Source organism: Chiloscyllium plagiosum, unplaced genomic scaffold (assembly GCF_037043375.1).
Source record: "Chiloscyllium plagiosum isolate Xiang-an unplaced genomic scaffold, Cpla_swu_hap1 HiC_scaffold_40, whole genome shotgun sequence".
In the NCBI taxonomy this organism is placed as follows: domain Eukaryota; kingdom Metazoa; phylum Chordata; class Chondrichthyes; order Orectolobiformes; family Hemiscylliidae; genus Chiloscyllium; species Chiloscyllium plagiosum.
In genome coordinates this window covers 13,621,077-13,633,627 of record NW_028270178.1, presented here as the reverse complement: position 1 = coordinate 13,633,627, position 12,551 = coordinate 13,621,077, and the positions used below count along the sequence as shown (strand labels likewise).

Sequence of the window (12,551 nt, the reverse complement as noted above, 5' to 3'; positions counted from 1 at the left end):
TGAATAGAAGATTGGGAAGAGGAGGGATTTCTTCCCTATCAATGTTGTGAAAGGATATAAAAGGTTTCAAAATATATGAAAGGATGCAACCTATCGCAAAGATGTTGTTAAACTTGAAAGGGTTCAGAAAAGATTTACAAGGATGTTGCCAGGGTTGGAGGATTTGAGCTACATGGAGAGGCTGAACAGGCTGGGGTGTTTTCCCTGGAGGGTCGGAGGCTGAGGGGTGACCTTATAGAGGTTTACAAAATTATGAGGGGCATGGATAGGGTAAATAGGCAAAATCTTTTCCCTGGGGTGGGGGAATCCAGAACTAGAGGGGCATAGGTTTAGGGTGAGAGGGGAAAGATATAAAAAGGACCTAAGGGGCAACTTTTTCACACAGAGGGTGGTACAGGTATGGAATGAGCTGTCAGAGGAATTGGTGGAGGCTGGTACAATTGCAACATTTAAGAGGCATTTGGATGGGTATATGAATGGGAAGGGTTTGGAGGGCTATGGGCCGGGTGCTGGCAGGTGGGACTAGATTGGGTTGGGATATCTGGTCGACATGGAGGGTTGGACCGAAGGGTCTGTTTCTGTGCTGTACATCTGTATGACTCTATGACTCCCTATTGCAGGGGAAAAAAGCTGCGTGGGGTCCTCTTGGATGTTTAAGGCTGAGAGAAACACATTTTTGATCAGTCGAGGAATTTAGTCTTTTGGGAATCTTTAGGAAAGTGGATGCATGAGCTGTCAGACCCGACATGATCCTTTTGAATTGTGGGATCGGTTCGAGGACACGGACAGACTCAGTTATTATTGCCTTATTGTGTTATCGACCATCTATGCAATATTCCCATGAAGCGTCATGCATTCCTTGTTCGAGAGGAATGACTTAAAACCAGAATACCTTGAGTGACAGGAGTAGAAATTTGGTCATTCGTCCATCGAGTCCGCTCCACCATTCACTCATCATTGACAGGTTTTTCTAACCCATTTTCCCACTATTTCCCATCTTTTGATCCCCTTGGCAATCACAAAATTATTCACTTCTGTTTTAAATATACTCGATAACGTGGCCTCCACCGCCTTCTGTGGTGATAAATTCCACACAATTACCACTGTTTGTCTGATGTAGTTTATCCTTATATCCGTTCTGAAATGTCTTCCCATTCAGCTCAGGCTGTGCCCTCAGGTTGTCATCTCTCTGACAATGGAAACATCTCCCCAACATCCACTCCATACTGACTGTTCGGTATTCTGAATGCTTCAGTCAGACCCCCTACCCAGTCCCACCACCTCCACCATCCTTCTCGAGTCCACCGAGTATGGTTCCAGAGTCATCAAACGTTCCTCATTTGTTAAGCCTTTTCACTCCTTGGATCATTCTCGTGAACCTCCTCTGGACCCGCTCCAGGGCCAATACATATTTCCCGAGGTATGGGGCCCAACGTTGCTCACAATGCTAACCCAACCACTTGACACTCATTTCCATTTCGGTCAACAAAGGGTTTATTTCAAAGACGTAGGGTGTAAGTCGCCGTGTTTACCATGGGCTCATCGTTTGATCAAAGCAGATCGCGCATTTTGTCTCCATTTACCTCTGCAAATCCTGGCTCGTAAAAGATTTCGTTCACAGTGGTCAAGAATGTTCTTCATCATTAGTGTCAGTCCACAGAATTTCTTTCACGGTGATTTTTGGTGTCCAGTTTCAATGTTCGGGAAACTGTTCTGACATGGTGAAGTAGGTCATTATCCAATGTGCCTCGCATTTAATGCGCACGACTCACAACTACATATAGGAGCTGAAAACTCAAATGGTATTCTATAACAGCTGAAAAGGAGCATGCAAGGCACACCCAAGGAAGAAGTTTCAGATGTGTTGACAATGAGGCAGATTCAAGAATGGATTGTGGGATATGGTGTACAACAACATGAACGACCACTCAAGTGGTTTTTTTTTATGAAGCAATGCCAGAGACTGTGTATTGTGGAAAATACTTCTGAACGTTGTGTATTTTGGTCACAGCTGTTGTCATGTCAGATTCCTCAGCGACAGCAGTTGGGAAGATTTTACATTTAATCTTTGTATTTGGTCAGTAAACATATTCACATGAGGCTGCCACTGCCCTTTCAGCAGAAGAACAGAAACTTATTAATCAGAAAATTCAAAATTATAGAAATTAGGAAGGGTGTTAACATAAAGCACAAAAGCAATGACACGGCCGTTTGAGCAGCAACATGCTTTAGAAAGGCACAATTTACTTGAGAAATTATGCTAATTTCAATTCATATCTTTTCCATCGGGTGAATTATTTACAAGTTAAGGAACTGGAAATGTTCTTTCAAATTCTTAGGACATGAATTTCTTTTCAGCTAGTGAAACCAGAGATTTTCCAAAAGCTCTTTCAAAAAGGAGATCCTGATTTTTGACTAGAAGTATGTCTTCAAATAGAGGTCAGACCAGTATGCTTATTTGCATAGCTTAACATTTCGAATAAACGGGTATTTTATGCCATTGACTAACTCCTTCCTGAATTTTGTTTGTGTTAGAGCGTAAATACAGGTGTTGGTGCACGAATTCAGAAGCCGGAGCATGAATCCAATTTCTTGAAAGGTAAATATTGGGTCATTTGAAGTCTTGTCTTCATAATTATAGTTTGTTTCTTGCCATATTAGAGCACGTATGACATAGGTCATCCACAACGCTATAAAATTAGCAGACAATGCAAAGAGCAAGATGATGGATTTTCTCCGGTTTACCACCTCTGAGTCAGTATTATTCTGTCCATTTCCCTGGATCTGAAGGCGACAGCGGATGCGGTTGGATATTATAATATGTCTGACAGTCAGAGCATTGAATATCAAAATCAGTACGATTGGAAGCAACGGCGTAATTATACTGTCAACCCATTCATACACTTTCCAAAATAATGATGTGTAATAGCTTGGTATTGCGATACAAAACCATGGTATATTGTCAATAACAAACGAAGGAATAAATACAAAGTACCAAGTAATTGAGCGCAAACAGCTCACCACGCTCACAGTTATTATGACCACAAATGCAGTTCTCTTATTGCAGTATCTTGATCTGAGTTTCTGGCAACAAATTGCTACAAACTGATCACATGTGAAAGCAACTGTGAACCAAACTGAACAGTCCAGTGCTGCGAGGAATAGAACAACTCTCACAGCGCACACTGGAGTAATGGATAAGAAAGTAACTGGGAAATAAAGATTGTTAATTCGGTTCAGTAAGACATTAAGGATGACGAGAAGTAGATCTGCTGTTGACATTGCTAACAAATAGCGAGTGATGCACCGAGAGAGTCCACACCTGCCTCGATTCAGAATCACAATTGCCACTACGTTAACTGTAAGAAAAATAAAGAGAGATGCACCTCCGCATGATTATAGTCATAGCAAAAACAATAGGTTAACTGGTCATCTAAATCACACCAGTTGACTCAGGTTCATATTACACCATTCATGGTGAAAAAATACAATGGAATTATGGATTCAAGCAAACTCCAGGGGAGAAGAAAGATGAGCTTTTAACCAATGGACAAACAGACTAAATCAATCAGCGAGGAATGAAAATTATAATGAATGCAATATTTTAATGCAAGTATGTGATGCTGACAGTTTCAACAAACGTTTAATAACCTTTTCCACGCTTATCAAACTGGTAACATGGAGAAAAGCAAAACAAGTTAAAGTGGGAATAAGGACAAGGTATTTTACATCAATTCACCCAGGCAGAAACTGAGCACGTGAACCGCTAGGATAATTTTTGTTTGGAAGGGGAAATCAAATGGTCCAATATGAGGTTTAGGTTACTGGACTGGCCCTGTCACTTACTAGCGTCCATGCTTTCTCCCTTATGCTTATCACAAATCTGCAGGAGCTGCAAATGGAGTGCGAAAGAGCCGGGGGATGGGGATGTATAGGCGCATGTGAGAATCATTATTGAATTTAGTAGATGTGGTCCTTTGTCAGAAAAATAATCCAATATTTGGAAGGTGTGTTTGCAGCCTGCCTGACTGACACTACATCCACAAAATCATCCACTTCCTCCACCCAATAACACTTATTCGGTGCATTGCGTGCTATCGATAGGATTCACTGCAAAATGTCACTAACAGCATCTTCCGTATCTACAAAGACTTCCACCCAGAACGACAGTAGCCAAACAAGGAAACAACATCCCCTGCAAATTTCCCTCCAAGCCACTCACCATCCTGACTTAGGAATATATCGCTGTTACTTCACAGTCGCTGGGTGAATATCCAGGAATTCCTTCTCTTGAAGCATTCTGGTCAACTCACAGCAGGTGGACTGCGGCGTTTCAAGAAGAAAACTGAACACCACCCTCTCAATTGCAATGAGAGACAGGCAAAAAATGCCGGCCCAGCCAATCATGCTCATGCCCCACGTATGAATGAAAGAAATGACGTAATATGAATCCAGATTTCAGTTTGAATGTGTAAGTTCATTTTAAGATAACTTGCATTGAAAAGATTTTTTTGGCGTGAAACAAATGCTTTTGGGTGGAATGACAAAAGAAGTCACTTGATCCCCGGATTCCACTTCTACCTTCAAAGAGATAATTGATGTCAAACAAATGCGTAGAAACATCTGAAGGTTCAGAAGCTTCTTCACTGAACAAAGGAAAGATATAAACCTTTGCGCATTTATTTTTATATTAGATTTTTAGATTACATTACAGCGTGGAAACAAACCCTTCGGCCCAACAAGTCCACACCGTACCGCCGAAGTGCAACCCACCCATACCCCTACATTTACCCCCTTACCTAATACTACGGGCAATTTAGCATGGCTAATTCACCTGACCTGCACATCTTTGGACTGTGGGAGGAAACCCACGCAGACACGGGGGAGAATGTGCAAACTCCACACAGTCAGTCGCCTGAGGTGGGAATTGAACCCGGATCTCAGGCGCTGTGAGGCAGCAGTGCTAACCACTGTGCCACCGTGCTGCCATTTTGTCCCACCTTTAGCAATTACAGAACAATCATGTTATTAATTACTTACATACGCTCCCAATCCAATTCACAATGTGACTAGATGGTCAGTGATGGATAGTCTTTATAGATGACTGCTAGTATTCCATAATCTTGTGATATTTCCCAGTCACCCTTATCGCTACATTGCAGCTTTATAATGCGTGCTTTATTCAACCACATTCCAATATTCTACTTCTGCAAATGCAATTCAATAATCCCGCTAGCATATGGGTTCCTCATTACTATTTAAGGCTGCCACCTCCAGGGGCCAAAGTGGTGGTTTCCAATTCAAGTGTAGATCGGTTTAAGTTACTCTAAGATTTCATCTAAAAAGTAAGCTTCAGCGATAAATAAGTTGAATACTGGGAATGTACGTTGGCTCTTATTTATAGAGATCTGTTTTCTTTAGTGAAACACAACTCCATGAAGCAATATATAGTGTTTATTAAACGTTTCTCTGATGCGACTCATCTTAAATTTGATGCTTGTTTGCAATCAGACAATCATAAAATCATGCATCACTGAAACATACACTTCAGCCCAACTTGTCCCTGCCAACCAGTTTCCCCAAACTAATTTGGTCCCACTTGCTTGTGCATGACCCATACCCCTCTCAAGCTGTCCTGTTCCTACACCTGTGCAAATACATTCTAAGTTTAACTGCACCTGCATCCAGCACTTCCTGTTGCAGTTCACTACATATACGAAGGGCATGCTGTCTGTGGACGTTGCTCCTCAGGCCCCTCCGAAAGATTTCTCCTTTTCCTTTCAAATTATGATCTCTAATCCTGGACTCCCCGACCATAAGCAAAATAGCTTGGCTATTCTTCTTATCTATGCCCCGCATGATTTTACACAATATTCCAAAACTAGCCTCACAAACGGCCTGTACAAATGCAACATGACAATCCAACTCTGACATGCATTGATGTGAGCTACAAGGCAAGGAAGCCAAATGCCTTATTTTCCAACTGTCTACCTGCGACAAATTTTTTAATTAACTGTGCACCTGAACCATGAGGCCTCTCTGTTTGACATTAAGTCCCAGGAAACCTCCATTACTATATAAGTCCTGCCCTTGTAAAAAGAAAATGCAATGCTTCATGTTTATTCCAATTAAATTCCATCTGCCACTCCTCGGCCTGTTGGCCCAATTGTTCAAGGTCCCCTTGTAATTTTAGAAAACGTTTTTACTGTCGACTTCACCACGGAAGTTGGTGTCACTCTCAAACTTACTGGACATGCTAAAACTGAATTGCTTCTCTGAGATTAGTGACTGCCTGGAATTCTAAACACTGAAAATTCTGGAAGTTAGCTCGCTGAAATTACTTGAAGAAGAGGTAGTTAGATTTTTGAAATTTCATGTAGTTAAGTGATATGTGGAACCAGCACAAAATAACAGGTTAGCCCTGAATTCATCGAACAGCCAGCTGGCTTGAGGATAGCCTATTTCTGCTTCGATGTAGCATGCTGTTATTCCCAATCAAGATCCTTCAGTTACCATGGGTTTGTAACGATAATGACATTGTGAGAATTCAAGCTTTAGAGTAGATCAACGTATGGGAGGAAAGACTTCCAGGGAATCAGAAAAAAAAGTTTGTTGAATACTTCAATCATCAAAATTAACATACAGCCATGTTTGAACTTTGAACTGTAAAAACAAATCTGCTTGCAAACAGCTGAGTGCAGAACCCCAAGAAGAAAGCATTCAGAACCACATTCAGAAATAGAAGCGTTGATGTAGGGAGGACTTTCTCGTGAACGGCATGGTATTCTTCTTTGGATGGGATATTGACTTTTCAGGCCATGTTTCAGTTTTATAAGACTTTGGTTCGGCCACATTTGGAATACTGGCCACAGTTCTGGTCACCTCGTTACCAAAAGGATGTGGATGATTTGGAGAGGGTGCAGCGAAGGTTCAATGGAATGTTGTCTGTCATGGGATGGTGCTAGATTTGAGGAGATGATGAGTAGATTAGAAGGATGTTCGTTGGAAAGAAGTAAGTTGGGGGGGACGTGACTGAGTTCTGCGAAATCATGAGAAATTTCGACAAGGTGGATAGTATGAAACGTTTTCCCAGAGTGGAGGATTCAATTACTAGGGGTCACAAGTTCAAAGTGAGAGAGAAAAAGCAGCAGAGATATAGGTGGAACGTTCTTCACGCAGACAGTGGTAGGTGCCGAGAATGCATTGCCAGTGGGGAATTTGGAGAGGGAACTATAGCGACATTTAAGATTTATCTCGGCAGATACATGATTGAGCAGAGAGCAAAGGGATACAGATCCTTACAAAATAGGCGGCAGGTTTAGATCTGGATCGGCGGAAGCTCGTTTGGGCCAAAGGGTCAGTTCCTGTGCTGTTAGGCTCTTTGTTCTTTGACAACGACACGAGGGTGCACAGAAACTGAGAAACGGCTCAAAGGTGGCATGGTTGCTCAGCGGTGAGCACTAATGCCTCCCCGTGCCGGAGACCCGGTTTTGATAACAACATCGGGTGACTGTCTGATGTTTGCACATTCTCGCCACGTTTACATGGGTTTCCTCAGGGTGGTCCAGTTTCCTCCCACGGTCAAATGATTTGTAGGTTAGTGTGCATTGGCCATGCCAAATTGTCCACATGTTCAGGGATGTGCAGCCCATATCGATGAGGCATAGAAAGTGCAAAGTTGCACGGATCGTGGAGAGGGATGGGTCTGTGCTGGATGTTTGTATGAACTCGATGGCTTGCTCCCACACTGTTGTCATTCTATGATTATATGAACTGTTCTGTGGAAGAAAATTCAGAGAGTATGAAAGTGCTGAAATAGCAGAATTAATGGAAAACAAATATCATTCTCACAAAATATGTTATCTTGTTGGTCCACCTGTAGAGCAAAATATCCATTCAGAGTCATCGAGTCAGAGAGTTGTACAGCATGGAAACAGAGCCTTCGGTCCAACCTGTCCATGCTGACCAGATATCCCAAGTCAATCTAGCCTCTCTTGTCAGCACTCGGCTCACATCGATCCAAACACTTCCTATTCATATACACATCCAGATGACATTTAAACGTTAAAAATGTGGGAGACTCTACCACATCCTCTGGCAGCTCATTCCATACACGTGCTACTCTCTGCATGAAGACATTGCCCCTTAGGTCTCTTTTATATCTTTCCTTTCTCACCCACAAGCTATGTCCTCTAGTTCTGGACTCCCCCACCCCAGGGAAAAGGCTTTGTCAATTTATCCCATCCATGCCCCTCATGATTTTACAAACCTCATAAGATCACCCCTTTGCCTCCAACGCTCCAGGAAAAACAGCCCCCAGCCTATTCAACCTCTCCCTATAGCTCAAATCATCCAACCCTGGCAGCATCTTTGCAAATCTTGACTGAACCCTTTCAAGTTTCACAACATTTTTCCGATAGGAAGTAGAACAGAATGCATGCAATATTCCAACTGTGTCCTAACCAATGCTGCAGCATGACCTTCCAACTCCTGTAATCAATACACTGACCGATAAAGGAAAGCATGGCAAAATCCTTCTTCACCATCCTATCCACCTGCGACTCCACTTTCAAGGAGCTATGAACCTGCACTCTAAGGTCTCTTTGTTCAACAACACTCCCCAGGACCTTACCATTAAGTGCAAAAGTCCTGCTAAGATTTGATTTCCCAAAATGCAGCACCTCGCATTTATCTAAATTAAACGCCATCTGCCACTTCTCATCCCTTTGACCCATCTGAGCAAGATACGTTGTAATGTGAGATAACCTTCTTCGCTGTACCTCTTCTGGTCACATCCAAATCATTTGTCCAAATTAGGAAAAGTAGAGGGCCCAGCACCGATTCTTGCGGCACTCCACTGGTCACAGACCTCCAGTCTGAAAAGCAACCCTCCATCACCACCCTCTGGCTTCTACCTTTGAGCCAGTTCTGTGTCCAAATGGCTAGTTCTCCCTGTATTCTATGAGATATAACGTTCTAACCAGTCTCCCGTGAGGAACCTTGTCGAACGTCTTAATGAAGTCTATACAGATCATATCTACCGCTTTGCCCTCATCAATCCTCTTTGTTTCACAATTTTACAACATTAAATTACACAAATAAACGTGATGTGCACTTGCGGGAAAAAATACTAGATTTAACTCAACATTATGTTTGGAAGAAAAATCTGAACATGTCCTGCAAAACCACACATGATCTGACTTGGCTTTAATGACAACACCAGGTAATTAAACGCAACCATATGTTTTTCGAATCAACCTCTTAAGAGATGTCATGACACATCTGTGAAGCAGGTGGGACTTGTAGTGGTCCACAGGTTGGGACTCAGAGCATCGAGACAGGAGAGCTGAATGTTGCTAGCAATTTACTGTGGAGGCAATGCAACTCAACCAGATTAAATTGTAACAGTCAGATTATCGTCGTACATATTAATTAGTCACAGGCATCATACTGAAGAAATATTTATTCAAGCTCATAACGGACAAATACAGTGGCATCAATAATTATATGAGGCGAACATGGTGGGACTAACCTGATGGTTCTAAATTGAGGTTATTTTGCATTGATGCGTTTGATAATGTTGGATGTAATATTACATCTTCCTCCAATAACTGGCCTTTGAAAACAATCAGTCAAACATAAGCTTGAATTCAGGACCATGTAATCACCAGCAATTGGGGAATGTATTTCATAAGTAACAATCACTGGAAAATTATTGCAATAATCACAAAACAGTGAAATCATAGTGAACTATGGGAAAAGGTAACGAGCTCATATACACAATAAAAGTGAAAGTTCCATGTACTCATTATTTTCATATTCTCATTAGGCGACATTTACAACTCACTCAAGGCATAATGAGTAATTTTGGAACATGTCGTCTAAGGAAGGATGTCTTGGTCTTAAAGGGGTTTCAGAGGAATTTCACAAAAATGATCCTGGAGAAGAATAATTTGTTATATCAGGAGGAGTTGAGGACAATGTATCTGTACTCGGTGGAGTCGGGGGAAGTCCGAAACCCGCAGAACACCGAGACACGGATAGAGAGGACGTGGAGAAGATGTTTCTCGGAGGGGAGACTCGAATCCGAGGACACAGTGTTAGGGGGAAGGGAAACTTTGAAGAGCTGAGATGTGAGAATGTCTTCAGCCAGAAAGTGTGGAACTCATTGTCATAGAAAGGCTGCGGGGCCCGTCACTGTGTGCATTTAAGACAGCGATCGTTTCTTGATGAGTAAGGGAATCAAAGGTGGCAGAGAGGAGGCATACGAATGGGGTTCAGAAACCCTTCAGCCATGATCGATTGGCCTCGAGGATTCGTTGGGCCAAATGGGTGAGCTTTGCTCCTCTACTTCATAGTCTCATGATCTCTGTAAAAGTAACAATTAACATTTGATCCACCCAAGTGTCAGGCAATTGCTATCTCCAACAAAAGAGGTTCTAACCATCCCCCTTTGATATTCAGAGACACTACCATCACGTGAACCACCATTATCAACATCCTGAGGATTGCCATTGATCCAACATTGCGCTGGATTAGCCACATCAGGATTGTTTCCATAACAGTATGTCTGAGGCTAGAAATTCCGCAGCCAAAGACTCACCTCCTAACTCTACACAGAAACCGCCAACTCTTTCGGGTTTATCTAACATTTCCTTTCTTTACTGAAGATACTCTGCAGTAGTTTGCCTTTTTTTCCAGGAAATATCAGCCGGCTTGATTGTCATCCATATCCAGAAAGCTTCAGTCTGACCCTCCACTATCGTTCAGAGAAAGCAGTGGGTGCCATCTGCAAGATGAATTGCAGAAGCTGACCAAGGCTCCTCGGGCAGCCCCCTCTGAACCTCACAACCACAACTGTCTCGAAGCAGCAGATGTATGGGAATGGCAACACTAGCAACTTCGTTTCAAGCCACTCACCCTTTCCTATCACGGAAAGACATGGCCCTTCCTTCAGTTTTATGGATAAATTGAAAGATATCTGAACAGTTCCTTGAAGAGGAACTCTTTAGCAGGACGTGGGCCATAGGCGGGCAAGTGTGGACGTCAGGATCAGTTTCTGTGCTGCATGACTCAATGTGGGTGCTCTTCCAACAACTGGTCTTCACTTGTTTGAGGAGGCCCCTCACCACCATCTTCTCAAGTGTAATTCGGTAATGGGGAATAAATGCTGACTCAGCCTCCTCAGTATTGCACTAATTATTCTGTGAAACGTTCTTAAATAAAACAGCTTCAGCACATGGAAATCAACACTATTGGTGAAATCATGAGGAATGCGTAACTTGGAAGTCAGCAAAAGTGGGGAAAGTGTGTCAAATTTCATAAAAGAATGGAGAGTAGAGTTAAACATGTTGAACACAAATATTAGTGGATTTGATCACTTACCAATAATTCCAATAGTTGCAAGTATCGGGTAGTAGATTCTTGCTATTTGTAAGATTGCTGAATATTTCATTCTGTTCCACGCTGGTCCATTTGTTGCTGTCGAGACAATGATTCTGTCCGCCGAAATACAATAACATTGTCAAGATAACCTCTTTTTTATTTGGAAGCCAAACTTCCTGTGAGACCCTAAATCTGTTTGAATCACTAATTACATTAGTCACAGTAATCTAAACAAGCATCAAATAAAGCACTTTCCTCTGAGGGTTACAGCGCAACAGGATCTGTGTTGATGACAGAAATGCCATTAATTTCCCGAGAAGTAGGACTAAGTTATATTGTCACGTGTACTCAAGGAAAGAAGTGCATGAGTGCAGTGAAAATTGTGCAATCTCGCCATTTCCAGCACCATCTTAGGTATTAAGGAACCTTGGTGCAAAACATTGGGGAGAAAGTGAGGTCTGCAGATGCTGGAGATCAAAGTTGAAACTTTATTGCTGGAACAGCACAGCAGGTCAGGCAGCATCCAGGGAACAGGAGATTCGACGTTTCGGGCACAGGCCCTTCTTCAGGCCCTTCTTCAGCAAAACATTGGGCCAATAATAGAAAAGTAAAGAAACAAAGTTAAGAGTTAAACATTACAATCCTTCTTAGTATGAAGTCAAAAAATAAAGAAGTAACGTTAAAAGGTAAAAGACTACTTTTCAAATATTTTCAAAAAGTTGAACAATGGGCTACTGTTTGTAATAAAGCTATTGTATAACATACTGAGGTGTAGGTTCATTGTTGCTTCTTACATCAACCAAATAATGGAGAGATTTTCCGTGAGCAGGCATCTCACACAGATAGCCACTTGAGCCCCGTTGTCTCTGATCAAAGAAGGGAGCTCTGTATTTCTGGAAGGAGATTCCATTCAGAGCACCCTCAGAAATGCGGCACGATATTTCCATCCTGACAGCTGCTTCCTGGCTCGAACTGTCTTATAATTGTTATGGACGAAGGCAGAACACTCAAAGCGTTATTCAGCAGGCAATCCAGACCATAACTTTTCAATTTGCTTCAGTACGTGTACAGTGAGAATTACACGGAGTAAGCTAGCTAGGTTGACTTACAGGTTTTAAAACAGACAAAAAAAATCACCAAAATACACAATGAAACACAAGGACCAG

At 42.2% G+C, this 12,551-nt stretch overlaps 1 protein-coding gene across 1 annotated transcript; it reads right to left on the bottom strand.

Annotated features, from left to right (window-relative positions):
* Nucleotides 1-2,454: 2,454 nt before the first annotated feature.
* On the bottom strand, nt 2,455-11,455 carry LOC148138340 (putative G protein-coupled receptor 139). Its single transcript, XM_087981532.1, has 2 exons — nt 11,386-11,455; nt 2,455-3,359 (listed from the first exon to the last, which is right to left on the bottom strand). Exons 1-2 carry the CDS (start codon nt 11,453-11,455, stop codon nt 2,455-2,457), a joined length of 975 nt encoding a protein of 324 aa, XP_087837658.1.
* Nucleotides 11,456-12,551: the final 1,096 nt, after the last annotated feature.

Coding starts and splice junctions, on each gene's coding strand:
- LOC148138340 (XM_087981532.1), bottom strand. CDS start 11,455: ATGAAATATTCAGCAATCTTACAAATAGCAAGAATCTACTACCCGATA. Junction 3,360..11,385: donor TGCAACTATTGGAATTATTG/GTAAGTGATCAA, acceptor TTTTTCTTACAG/TTAACGTAGTGGCAATTGTG.